This window comes from Cherax quadricarinatus, chromosome 3 (assembly GCF_038502225.1).
Source record: "Cherax quadricarinatus isolate ZL_2023a chromosome 3, ASM3850222v1, whole genome shotgun sequence".
Classification (NCBI taxonomy): Eukaryota; Metazoa; Arthropoda; class Malacostraca; order Decapoda; family Parastacidae; genus Cherax; species Cherax quadricarinatus.
In genome coordinates this window covers 12,725,849-12,740,055 of record NC_091294.1, presented here as the reverse complement: position 1 = coordinate 12,740,055, position 14,207 = coordinate 12,725,849, and the positions used below count along the sequence as shown (strand labels likewise).

The window sequence follows — 14,207 nt, the reverse complement described above, 5'->3', positions numbered from 1 at the left end:
TGAAATTTGATAGAAAACTTACGGAATTATGCTCTCGCAAAGTTAGCGGTCTTGGCGATGTTTACGGATCGGCGATTTTGCCCACTTTGAGCCCCATTTTCGGCCAATTTCACTGTACTAGTCGACAAAAAACATGAATATTTCGCTAGAACTCCATTTTTTCTATCGAATGGGTGCAAGAAACCACCCATTTATAAATTCAACTATCCAGTACAGTGGTCAGAATTTAGCAATTTTGCCAATTTCACACAAATTTCAAAAGATGCCAATTTCGGAATAGGGTCCAGAATAAACAAGAAAGACATTCCTGGCACTAAAATGACATTTCCTCTAGTCATTAGTCACGTCTCACGGCCCCTCTTATATTCTTTTGCTTTCCACTTTGAATTTTTATTCTCACAAAAAATATAAGATTTACTGTTATGCAGACTACTGCATTAGTGTAAAAAATGGTATAAATATTATTGGTGCACTTGTGAAAGAATATTAGACTCACCAGTTGACGTGTATTGCACGCTTGGCACGATTTGTTTACTTTTGAAGTTTGGTAAAAATCGAACATTTCTGCTACTTTGAGCTCAATTTCAAGGCACCTTTCATTGTAAAACCAGTCAAAATCATCTCAATTTCAGTAATATGTCTTCCATTCTATAAAATGAGACCAAGAAAACTAGAATACAACAATAAATACCATACGAAAATACACTGCAAAGTCGCTGATTTATTAAAAAAAAATGGAAAAAGTTTTTTTTTTCTCATGCACTGTGTGCTGCAGGATTTTTTTTAGACTGTGCACACTGACCACATAGACCCATTCTTTCATATGAAGGCCTACCAGCTTTCTCCCACTAGATTTGAGGTCGCTAGAATTTATGAGTACTAGTACGTCAAAAACCCCTACGCGTAAGACGTACTAGTACGACGAAAACCCTCAAAGGGTTAAACTGTATTCATTTGTACTACTATGTATCATGTTCAAATTAATAAATAAATAAATAATCCCTTTTCTTTCAAATTTTTACAAGTTTTAGATTAATCACGGTGTCTTAGTCATAAGTCTAGTTGTAGATTCAATATAAATCTTATATCATTTTACTCAAAAAATCTAGTTAGTAAAATTACACGAATCAACCAGTAACTGTAATTACTACACAGCAGACCAAGCAAAGACATTACTCAGGTTATGGTGAGCAGCAACCTTAACCCTTTGACTGTCACATCCGTATATATACATCTTACAAGGTACCGTGTTTGACGTATATATACTCATAAATTCTAGCGGCTTCAAATCAAGCAGGAGAAAGCTGGTAGGCCCACATGTGAGAGAATGGGTCTGTGTGGTCAGTGTGTACCATACAAAAAAAATCCTAGAGCACGCAGTGCATAATGAGAAAAAAAAACTCCGACCGTTTTTGTTTTTATTAAAATGCCGACTTTGTGGTCTATTTTCGTAAAGTGTTTATGGTTGTATTCTCGTTTTCTTGGTTTCATTTGATAGAATGGAAAATATATTATAGAAATAGAGGTAATTTTGATTGATTTTACTATAAAAAGAACCTGGAAATGGAGCTCAAAGTAGGGGAAATGTTTGATTTTTGCCGATGTTCAAAGGTAAACAAATGATGTCATTGTCCAATAAATGTCCAACTAGCCATTCTAATATGCAGTCATGAATGGGTTGATGTTATTTATACAATTATTACAGTATTGCAGCAGTCTGCATAATAGTAAATCTTCTATTTTTTGTTTGAATAAAAATTCAAGATAGAAAGCCTGGAGACATGACTGATGAACAAAGAAAATGTTATTTTAGAGCCAGGAATGTCTGCATTGTTCATTCTGGACCTTATTTTGAAACTCATATTTTTTAATTTTTGTGAAATTGGCCAAATTGCAAATTTCTGACCACGTTATTGGGTAGTTGAAATTAGCAAATGGGCAGTTTCTTGTACTCATTTGATAGAAAAAATGGAGTTCTAAAGAAATAGCTATGAATTTGGTCAACTGAAACAATGGAATTAACCAAAAATAGGGCTCAAAGTGGGCGAAATCGCCAATTTGTAAATATCACCTAGGTTGCTATCTTCGCGAGAACGTAATTCTGTCAGTTTTCCATCAAATTTTTTTTTTTTTGGTATCATTACAATTGGAAAAAGATTCTCTATCATTTCATAAGAAAAATAATTTTTTTTTTTTAAATTTTGCGACACCAGGAGACCTCAGGATTGGGGGTTGCGACAGTCAAGGGGATAAACCAAGACAGCAATGCCTAAGCGTATGTAATAAGGCAAATAAATTACTGGGGTTTATATCAAGAAGTGTAAGCAACAGAAGTCCAGAGGTTATACTGTAGCTTTATACATCATTAGTAAGGCATCACCTAGATTATGCAGCTCAATTCTGGTCTCCATATTACAGAATGGGCATGGATTTGTTAGAAAACATTCAGCGTAGGATGACTAAATTAATACATAGCATTAGAAATCTTCCTTATGAAGAAAGATTGAAGACTCTTAAATTACATTCACTTATTAGATGAGGAATGAGGGGAGACATGATCGAAGTGTATAAGTGGAAGATAGGTATATTAATATACCTATCCCCTATAGATAGGGGATATTAATAAGGTCTTGAGAATCTCTCTCCAAGAGAGAACCTGCAGTAATGGATTTAAATTAGACAAGTTTAGATTTAGAAAGGATATAGGAAAGTATTAGTTTGGAAATAGGGTAGTTAATGAGTGGAACAGTCTACCTAGTTGGGTTATTGAGGCTAGGACTTTGGGTAGTTTCAAATTTAGGTTGGATAAATATATGAATGAGAGGGGTTGGATTTGAGTGGGACTTGCAAATGAGTGGATAGAGTTATCAGAGCTTATTTCTTGGGTAGCATTGAAAATTAGGTTGGGCAAATGTTTTGTTAGTGGGATGGATTGTAAAGGACCTGCCTATTATGGGCCAACAGGCCTGCTGCAGTGATCCTCCTTTCTTATGTTCTTATGTTCTTTATGTTCTCAGTGCAAACAATAACATAACCATCTTTAACTACAATGTCATATCCTTGAGCAAACATTATGATGACCTCACAGCATTACTCAGTTCCCTTCATTCCAATATATCAATCATCACACTCACAGAAACCTGGCTTAAGCCTGATATTACAGATGTCTATACCTTTCCTGGCTACATGGCCATACACAACTGTAGAACAGACCAGCAAGGGGGAGGAACAGCTATATACTATTCAAATCAACTCGAATGTATCAATAATTCTTGCACAAGGGACGAACATGGAGAATATATCATAGCCAAATTTAAATCAAAAGACCTGCAAAAACCCCTCACAGTTATAAACATCTACAGAGTACCACAGTCAAACATTTATCACTTTAGTGAAAAACTAGGAAACATGATTACTGATGCACGCATGAATAAAGACCACCTACTACTAACAGGAGATTTCAACATAAACATACTACACGACCAGGACCCACAAGTAACCGAATTCACAAACACAATGAGTAACTGCCTGTTGCTACCAGCAATATCTAAACCTACAAGAATCTCTGAGACAAGCATCTCCTTAATAGACCACATCTGGACAAACACCATATCCCCTTTAAAATCAGGCATAATCATAGACAACACTACACACCGCTACCCAACCTTTTCATAACTAATCTGGGCAAACTGCCACAAGGCATTACTAAAGTAACCTTCAGACTACATAACGAGACAGCAGTTAACAACTTTATAGCAGCTATGAATAACATCGATTGGCAAAATGAACTTGAAACATATACAGATATGAATGAATGTATAAATAATTTTCTAAAAAAAAGCCCAGTGCCTCTATAACAGACATTGCCCCCAGAAAAACTAAACAGATCACAGCAAAGAGACTGAATAATCCCTGGCTAACATCAAGCATTCTCAAATCCATTAACACAAAGCACAAATATGAAAAACAGTATAGAATGGGTCAAATAACTAGAGAACAGTCGAAAAGTTACTCGTCAGCACTTACCAGCCTGATAAGGTGGTCAAAAATTTTATTTTTTTATTTTTATTAACACACTGGCTGATTCCCACCAAGGCAGGGTGGCCCGAGAAAGAAAAACTTTCACCATCATTCACTCCATCACTGTCTTGCCAGAAGGGTGCTTTACACTACAGTTTTTAAACTGCAACATTAACACCCCTCCTTCAGAGTGCAGGCACTGTACTTCCCATCTCCAGGACTCAAGTCCGGCCTGCCGGTTTCCCTGAATCCCTTCATAAATGTTACTTTGCTCACACTCCAACAGCACGTCAAGTATTAGAAACCATTTGTCTCCATTCACTCCTATCAAACACGCTCACGTATGCCTGCTGGAAGTCCAAGCCCCTAGCACACAAACCCTCCTTTACCCCCTCCCTCCAACCTTTCCTAGGCCAACCCCTACCCCGCCTTCCTTCCACTACAGACTGATACACTCTTGAAGTCATTCTGTTTCTCTCCGTTCTCTCTACATGTCCGAACCACCTCAACAACCCTTCCTCAGCCCTCTGGACAACAGTTTTGGTAATCCCGCACCTCCTCCTAACTTCCAAACTACGAATTCTCTGCATTATATTCACACCACACATTGCCCTCAGACATGACATCTCCACTGCCTCCGGCCTTCTCCTCGCTGCAACATTCATCACCCATGCTTCACACCCATATAAGAGCGTTGGTAAAACTATGCTCTCATATACATTCCCCTCTTTGCCTCCAAGGACAAAGTTCTTTGTCTCCACAGACTCCAAAGTGCACCACTCACCCTTTTCCCCTCATCAATTCTATGATTCTCCTCATCTTTCATAGACCCATCCGCTGACACGTCCACTCCCAAATATCTGAATACATTCACCTCCTCCATACTCTCTCCCTCCAATCTGATATCCAATCTTTCATCACTTAATATTTTTGTTATCCTCATAACCTTACTCTTTCCTGTATTCACTTTTAATTTTCTTCTTTTGCATACTCTACCAAATTCATTCACCAACCTCTGCAACTTCTCTTCAGAATCTCCCAAGAGCAATTAAACTAACAAAATCAGATGAACCCCTACTCACTCCAACCGAAACAGCAAACACACTTAATGTTTTCTTCTCCACCATTGGAAAAAATCTAGCAAACAAAATACCAAGCACAAACACCTGTCCATCAGACTACCTCATATATACCTTCCCAAATACGCTATTCCTAGCTCCAACCAACCCCATTGAAGTTACTCTCATCATAAACACCCTTAACCCGTAAACGGTCCAAGCAGATCTACGTTCATATGCGTAGTGCTCCAAAAGTAGATCTACATTTTTTTACATATTTTCAAATATAACAAAAAAAAAAGTAGATCAAAGTTTTTTTACACATTTTCAAATGTAAAAAATCAAAAAGATCTACTTTTTTTACATACTTTCAAATGTTGAAAAAACGTATATATACGTTTAGACCGTTTATGGGTTAAAAACAAGGCAGGAGACATAAACAACTTGCCTGTTTTTATGTACAAAAAAGCTTCTCAAGTATTGTCACCAATTATTGCAACACTCTTTAACAAATCCATTGAATCATCTACCTTCCCAGCAATCCTCAAAATAGCGAGGGTCACTCCGATCCATAAAGGAGGTGACCAAGCTGACTTGAGTAACTATAGACCAATATCTGACTTACCACTGCTCTCTAAAATCTTTGAAAAATTAATTCATAGACGGATCTATTCCTACCTCATTTCACACAACGTATTAAACCCTTGTCAGTTTGGGTTCAGGAATAATAAAAGCACAAATGATGCTATCATACACATGCTAGAACTAATATATACCGCACTTGAAAAGAAAGAAGTCCCGCTGGGCATTTTCATTGATTTACGTTAAGCTTTTGATACAGTCGACCATGAACTGCTGTACTCCAAATTAATGCACTTTGGTATCAGAGGCCACTCCCTTAACTACCTAAAGTCATACCTTAGTAACAGAACTCAATATGTGTATGCAAATGATGCAAACTCTTCCACCTAACCAGTCACAGTAGGAGTCCCACAAGGAAGCGTCCTTGGACCACCCCTCTTTCTCATCTACATCAATGATCTACCGAATGCATCACAGCTACTCAAACCCATATTATTTGCAGATGACACTACATATGTCTTTTCCCACCCAAACACAGTCATACTAGCAAACACAGTCAATGCTGAATTACAGAAAATATCTGCCTGGATGATGACTAACAAACTTACCCTGAACACTGATAAAACCTATTTCATTCAGTTTGGAAACAAAGCTGCAAATGATCCAATTAACATAATGCTAAATTGATCATCAGTCACAAGACTCACAGAGGAAAAATTCCTAGGTATCCACCTTGACAGTAGCCTTAAGTTCCGGACACATACAACAAATCACCAAGAAAATCTCCAAGACTGTAGGCATACTAGCAAAGATAAGGTACTATGTTCCACAATCAGCTCTCCTGGCACTGTACCATTCACTCATATACCCTTATCTTACATATGGAATTTGCGCATGGGGATCAACAACATCCAATCACCTAAAACCCCTATTAACCCAGCAAAAGGCAGCAGTAAGAATGATAACAAATTCCCACTCCTGCCAGCATACTCCACCAATTTTCAAAAGTCTGAATCTGCTTACCATTAAGAACACCCATACTTATTCATGTGCCTACTACATACACAAAACAATACATGCAAATATAACCCCCCCCCCCACTCAAACTTCTCCTCACCAACCTAAACAGGGCACATGACCACAACACAAGACACAGATCTCATTTTGATATACTTTGTCTCCATATCACACTGTGTAAAAACTCTATGCACATAAAAGGCCCCAAAATATGGAATTCATTACCAGAAGATATTAAAGCAACCCAGTCTGAAAATCAGTTTAAGACTCTTCTCAAAAGCCACTTAATCACCCTAGACTAAATGCTATATACTCGGTACACACTTACTCACCTATGTACTCCCACATCATAACTGAAACAATCACATTGAATCTTTTATCCATTGTTGAAAGGAATATAATTGAATCATTGTTTTCACAAAAGCATTTTAGAATACAAATATATCTTTGTATTATACAAATTTTGATTCATTTATAATTAATATTCTACTGTACAACTATGATATACTCCTTAGTATTAAGTAGACTGTAAGCCAATAATGTTAAGTTGGCCCATAATGCCTAGGCATAATAGAGGCTCTCTTTGCACTGCAACCCACTATTGTAAATACAAAATCTCAATGTACTATTTGCAGACAAAATAAATAAATAAATAAAATGATAACAAATTCCCACTCCTGCCAGCAACCACCCAGGGAAGTACTACCGTCCTGCCAGATGACTGTGAAACAAAAACCTGTAACTGTTTTGCATGATGGTAGGATTGCTGGTTTCTTTTTCTGTCTCATAAACACGCTAAGATAACAGGGATATCTTGCTACTCCTACTTACACTTTGGTCACACTTCACAGACACGCACATGCATATATATATATACATACATCTAGGTTTTTCTCCTTTTTCTAAATAGCTCTTGTTCTTTTTTATTTCTTCTATTGTCCATGGGGAAGTGGAAAAGAATCTTTCCTCCGTAAGCCATGCGTGTCGTATGAGGCGACTAAAATGCCGGGAGCAATGGGCTAGTAACCCCTTCTCCTGTATACAATTACTAAAAAAGAGAAGAAGAAAAACTTTATAAAACTGGGTTGCTTAAATGTGCGTGGATGTAGTGCGGATGACAAGAAACAGATGATTGCTGATGTTATGAATGAAAAGAAGTTGGATGTCCTGGCCCTAAGCGAAACAAAGCTGAAGGGGGTAGGAGAGTTTCAGTGGGGGGAAATAAATGGGATTAAATCTGGAGTATCTGAGAGAGTTAGAGCAAAGGAAGGGGTAGCAGTAATGTTAAATGATCAGTTATGGAAGGAGAAAAGAGAATATGAATGTGTAAATTCAAGAATTATGTGGATTAAAGTAAAGGTTGGATGCGAGAAGTGGGTCATAATAAGCGTGTATGCACCTGGAGAAGAGAGGAATGCAGAGGAGAGAGAGAGATTTTGGGAGATGTTAAGTGAATGTATAGGAGCCTTTGAACCAAGTGAGAGAGTAATTGTGGTAGGGGACTTGAATGCTAAAGTAGGAGAAACTTTTAGAGAGGGTGTGGTAGGTAAGTTTGGGGTGCCAGGTGTAAATGATAATGGGAGCCCTTTGATTGAACTTTGTATAGAAAGGGGTTTAGTTATAGGTAATACATATTTTAAGAAAAAGAGGATAAATAAGTATACACGATATGATGTAGGGCGAAATGACAGTAGTTTGTTGGATTATGTATTGGTAGATAAAAGACTGTTGAGTAGACTTCAGGATGTACATGTTTATAGAGGGGCCACAGATATATCAGATCACTTTCTAGTTGTAGCTACACTGAGAGTAAAAGGTAGATGGGATACAAGGAGAATAGAAGCATCAGGGAAGAGAGAGGTGAAGGTTTATAAACTAAAAGAGGAGGCAGTTAGGGTAAGATATAAACAGCTATTGGAGGATAGATGGGCTAATGAGAGCATAGGCAATGGGGTCGAAGAGGTATGGGGTAGGTTTAAAAATGTAGTGTTAGAGTGTTCAGCAGAAGTTTGTGGTTACAGGAAAGTGGGTGCAGGAGGGAAGAGGAGCGATTGGTGGAATGATGATGTAAAGAGAGTAGTAAGGGAGAAAAAGTTAGCATATGAGAAGTTTTTACAAAGTAGAAGTGATGCAAGGAGGGAAGAGTATATGGAGAAAAAGAGAGAAGTTAAGAGAGTGGTGAAACAATGTAAAAAGAGAGCAAATGAGAGAGTGGGTGAGATGTTATCAACAAATTTTGTTGAAAATAAGAAAAAGTTTTGGAGTGAGATTAACAAGTTAAGAAAGCCTAGAGAACAAATGGATTTGTCAGTTAAAAATAGGAGAGGAGAGTTATTAAATGGAGAGTTAGAGGTATTGGGAAGATGGAAGGAATATTTTGAGGAATTGTTAAATGTTGATGAAGATAGGGAAGCTGTGATTTCGTGTATAGGGCAAGGAGGAATAACATCTTGTAGGAGTGAGGAAGAGCCAGTTGTGAGTGTGGGGGAAGTTCGTGAGGCAGTAGGTAAAATGAAAGGGGGTAAGGCAGCCGGGATTGATGGGATAAAGATAGAAATGTTAAAAGCAGGTGGGGATATAGTTTTGGAGTGGTTGGTGCAATTATTTAATAAATGTATGGAAGAGGGTAAGGTACCTAGGGATTGGCAGAGAGCATGCATAGTTCCTTTGTATAAAGGCAAAGGGGATAAAAGAGAGTGCAAAAATTATAGGGGGATAAGTCTGTTGAGTGTACCTGGTAAAGTGTATGGTAGAGTTATAATTGAAAGAATTAAGAGTAAGACGGAGAATAGGATAGCAGATGAACAAGGAGGCTTTAGGAAAGGTAGGGGGTGTGTGGACCAGGTGTTTACAGTGAAACATATAAGTGAACAGTATTTAGATAAGGCTAAAGAGGTCTTTGTGGCATTTATGGATTTGGAAAAGGCGTATGACAGGGTGGATAGGGGGGCAATGTGGCAGATGTTGCAAGTGTATGGTGTAGGAGGTAGGTTACTGAAAGCAGTGAAGAGTTTTTACGAGGATAGTGAGGCTCAAGTTAGAGTATGTAGGAAAGAGGGAAATTTTTTCCCAGTAAAAGTAGGCCTTAGACAAGGATGTGTGATGTCACCGTGGTTGTTTAATATATTTATAGATGGGGTTGTAAGAGAAGTAAATGCGAGGGTCTTGGCAAGAGGCGTGGAGTTAAAAGATAAAGAATCACACACAAAGTGGGAGTTGTCACAGCTGCTCTTTGCTGATGACACTGTGCTCTTGGGAGATTCTGAAGAGAAGTTGCAGAGATTGGTGGATGAATTTGGTAGGGTGTGCAAAAGAAGAAAATTAAAGGTGAATACAGGAAAGAGTAAGGTTATGAGGATAACAAAAAGATTAGGTGATGAAAGATTGAATATCAGATTGGAGGGAGAGAGTATGGAGGAGGTGAACGTATTCAGATATTTGGGAGTGGACGTGTCAGCGGATGGGTCTATGAAAGATGAGGTGAATCATAGAATTGATGAGGGAAAAAGAGTGAGTGGTGCACTTAGGAGTCTGTGGAAACAAAGAACTTTGTCCTTGGAGGCAAAGAGGGGAATGTATGAGAGTATAGTTTTACCAACGCTCTTATATGGGTGTGAAGCGTGGGTGATGAATGTTGCAGCGAGGAGAAGGCTGGAGGCAGTGGAGATGTCATGTCTGAGGGCAATGTGTGGTGTGAATATAATGCAGAGAATTCGTAGTTTGGAAGTTAGGAGGAGGTGCGGGATTACCAAAACTGTTGTCCAGAGGGCTGAGGAAGGGTTGTTGAGGTGGTTCGGACATGTAGAGAGAATGGAGCGAAACAGAATGACTTCAAGAGTGTATCAGTCTGTAGTGGAAGGAAGGCGGGGTAGGGGTCGGCCTAGGAAGGGTTGGAGGGAGGGGGTAAAGGAGGTTTTGTGTGCGAGGGGCTTGGACTTCCAGCAGGCATGCGTGAGCGTGTTTGATAGGAGTGAATGGAGACAAATGGTTTTTAATACTTGACGTGCTGTTGGAGTGTGAGCAAAGTAACATTTATGAAGGGGTTCAGGGAAACCGGCAGGCCGGACTTGAGTCCTGGAGATGGGAAGTACAGTGCCTGCACTCTGAAGGAGGGGTGTTAATGTTGCAGTTTAAAAACTGTAGTGTAAAGCACCCTTCTGGCAAGACAGTGATGGAGTGAATGATGGTGAAAGTTTTTCTTTTTCGGGCCACCCTGCCTTGGTGGGAATCGGCCGGTGTGATAATAATAAATAAAATAATAAATAAAATGATGGTTCCTTGATGTTAGTGATGGACTCTTACCTCGCAATGAAGGTTCCCTAATGTTAGTGAAGGACTCTTACCTCAGTGAAGGTTCCTTGATGTCAGTGAAGGTTTGGCTGAGTGGAACCGAGGAATTGGCCGAAAAAAGGGCTCAAAGTTGACGAAATTGCCATGCGTAAATATCGCTGAGACAGCTGATTTTGCGAGTGCATAATTCCGTAAGCTTTCCATCAAATTTCGAACTTTTGGTTTCATTACCTTTGAAAAAAGATTCTCTGTCATTTCATAAGATTTTTTTTTTTTAAATTCTTCAACACTATGAGCATGTTTGCGAGCAGAGGTCTCGACACTTAAAGGGTTGCTGGATCATGATTTTCTTCGTAATTCCAAGACTTAAACACCTAAATCTATTCTTCCCATTTTTAGCAACACTCTTATGCATACTGGGTGCCATGATTGCTTGGCAGATACAAGATATGGCTATTAAAAGATCAAAACATAATTCACAAACACAGCTAGCTCCTAGGAGAGAATGATACTAGATGTGTATGCATGGAAGACTGGGATGGGAGTGTTGTGGGTGGCAGGGGATGCCGGTAGGTCTCCCCCGCCCGAAGACAGTGGTCTGACATACAGCCAGGTGGCATCCTGAGCTGGGGAAATATCCCACAGGCAATGCTTCACATTTTTTCTCCACCCACAAATGGATTCGTGATAGTTAATTTTTACGAAGTGTTCAAAATACTATACAGATAGTTTTTAACCCTTTCACTGTCAAGACCCCCTGCTCGCAAACTTGCTCTCAGCGTCAAAGAATTTAACCCTTAAACTGTCCAAACATAGATCTACTTTATTTATTTATTTATTTATTTTTATTTGGACATAATACATAGTTGTACAAAGAAATATAGTGATTGGGTGTACATGCCAAAAGCCCCTTGTATGCAGAGCACATGCATAGTGCATAGTGCTCCGAACATTGATTTACAATTTATTTTATGTGCTTTCAACCTTGGCACAGTAGGCCTCAGTTGCCTAGACATGAGAGAATGGGTCTGTGAAGTATACTGTGCGCAGTATGACAAAATTTGGGGACGCCAAGAAAAATGCGCTCTTCATTTAAAAAAAAAATCTTTTCCCAAAATATTCAGAGCGTTATTTAAGTGAACGTAGATCTACATTTGGACAGTTTAAGGGTTAAAAAAAATTCTTATGAAATGATAGAGAATCTTTTCCCAATGGTAATGAAACCAAAAGTACAAAATTTGATGGAAAACTTACGGAATTATGCTCTTGCGAAGTTAGCGGTCTCGGTGATATTTACGCATTGGCGATTTTGCCCACTTTGAGCCCTATTTTCCATCAATTCCAGTCTTCCAGTCAACCAAACTCATAGGTATTTTGCTAGAATTCCTTTCGTTCTGTCAAATGAGTACAAGAAACTGCCCATTTACCTATTTCAACTACCTAAAATAAGTGACCAGAAATTGGTAATTTTGGCAGTTTCATATGAAATTCAAGGAAGGTCAATTTCAAAATAGGATCCAAAATTAACAATTCAAACATTCCTATCACAAAAATAACATTTTCTCTGTTCTTTAGTCACTTCACCAGGCTCCTCTTATATTACATTTTCTTTCCATTTTGAATTTTTATTCACACAAAAAATAGAAGATTTACTATTATGCAGACTACTGCATTATTGTAAGAATGGTATAAATTATATCAGCATTTGTGAAAGCATATTAGACCCACCCGTTGACATGATTTGTTTACTCTTGAACATCTACAAAAATCAAACATTTCTGCTACTTTGAGCTCTATTTCAAGGTACTTTTAATCTGTTAGCTATTCAAAATCATCTCTATTTCTGTAATATATCTTCCAGTCTATCAAATGAGACCAAGAAAACAAGAATACAACCATAAATACCATACAAAAATACACCGCAAAGTCTCTGTTTTAAATCAAAAACACGGTCAGTTTTTTTCTCATTATGCACTGCGTGCTGCAGGATTTTTTTTTTTTTATACTGCACACAATGACCACTCAGACCCATTCTCTTATATGTAGGCCTACCAGCCATCTCCTGCAAGATTGGCATAGTATTACGGGACCGACATTGACTTGCAAGCTGTAATATTACAGGACCGACAGTGAAAAGATTAATAATTATGGATCTTTCAATACATATTTCAGTAGGTAATATTAAAGAAAGTTCTCCATATAACAGAACAACTGGGGGAGCAAGTGGTCAGTAATGGTTGTGGTGGATAGAGAAAATATTGTTTTGTTGTTTTAGTAACAATAATGGGCAATTCTGTAACCAATAAACTTTGTGCAGTGTCCCCAAATTAATTTACCCAACAGATGTTGCTTCCTATTTTCAAAGTCTGTTATGTAGAGGGTTTACTATTGTAATGTAGTCATCCACTACCAGATGTGATAATTATTGCCTTTTACCTAACTTATAATATCATAGTTATTGCTGTGGATAATTTTAATATCAGGACATAATTACCTGTTATATGGAGTCATGTGTATAAACTTAGGTGTCAGTCAAGGCTAGGTGGAAATGAAATATGTTTGAATAAGTTTACACATCCAGAAAGAAGAGTGAATAAGAACCTAGGTCACTCGTGATTTATAATTTTATTCAGTTGAGCCAGGCCAGTCTGATGCTATCTCCTTGGGCGGAGTTCGCCCTGTCTTGGTGCTTCACTGCGACGATTACACATTCTCACATGTAAGTTTTACCACATCCATCTCTTCATATGATGGATTGATGCCGTACATCAGTGTGACATCTACACACACACACACACACACATGCGTGTGAATTTTACTACTCACACCTCTTGCACTACTGCATGCATAGACTTGCATAGTTAATTAACATGTGCAATGTTCAAGTTATTATGTTATTATGGTGTAGCAGTTCAGTGCAGCATCTTCATAATCATACATATGGTGTGAATTGTCCCATATGCACCTTCTCACTAAAAGCACATACAGCTGTCTGCCAGCTTTAACAGTGTTATACTGTGTATGTATGTAGCTTGATGGCTACTAGAATTATAATCACTATCTCACCTTTGGAACTGTTTGAGCAAAGATTAGTATACAGGTTGAAAGGCTGTATAAAATTACATCCTCAGTTTACCAGGAAGAGCAAGTGTAATGACATTAAACATGTAGCTCAATCCTACCAGAATTAGTATATTATAAGAATAGTTCTGTCCTCATATAGCAAAGTACAGTGGAACC

At 38.2% G+C, this 14,207-nt stretch overlaps 1 protein-coding gene across 3 annotated transcripts in view; it reads left to right on the top strand.

Annotated features, from left to right (window-relative positions):
- LOC128706600 (monocyte to macrophage differentiation factor 2) overlaps positions 1-14,207 on the top strand; it is a 249,726-nt gene that overhangs the window by 27,885 nt on the left and 207,634 nt on the right. For 2 of the 3 annotated variants that reach the window (XM_053801550.2, XM_053801551.2), the window contains exon 2: positions 13,601-13,686. The exons of the other annotated variant lie outside the window; for it this stretch is intronic. In XM_053801550.2, coding sequence (XP_053657525.1) covers positions 13,601-13,686 — 86 coding nt within the window. The remainder of the gene's footprint in view (positions 1-13,600; positions 13,687-14,207) is intronic. 3 annotated transcript variants of the gene reach the window in all.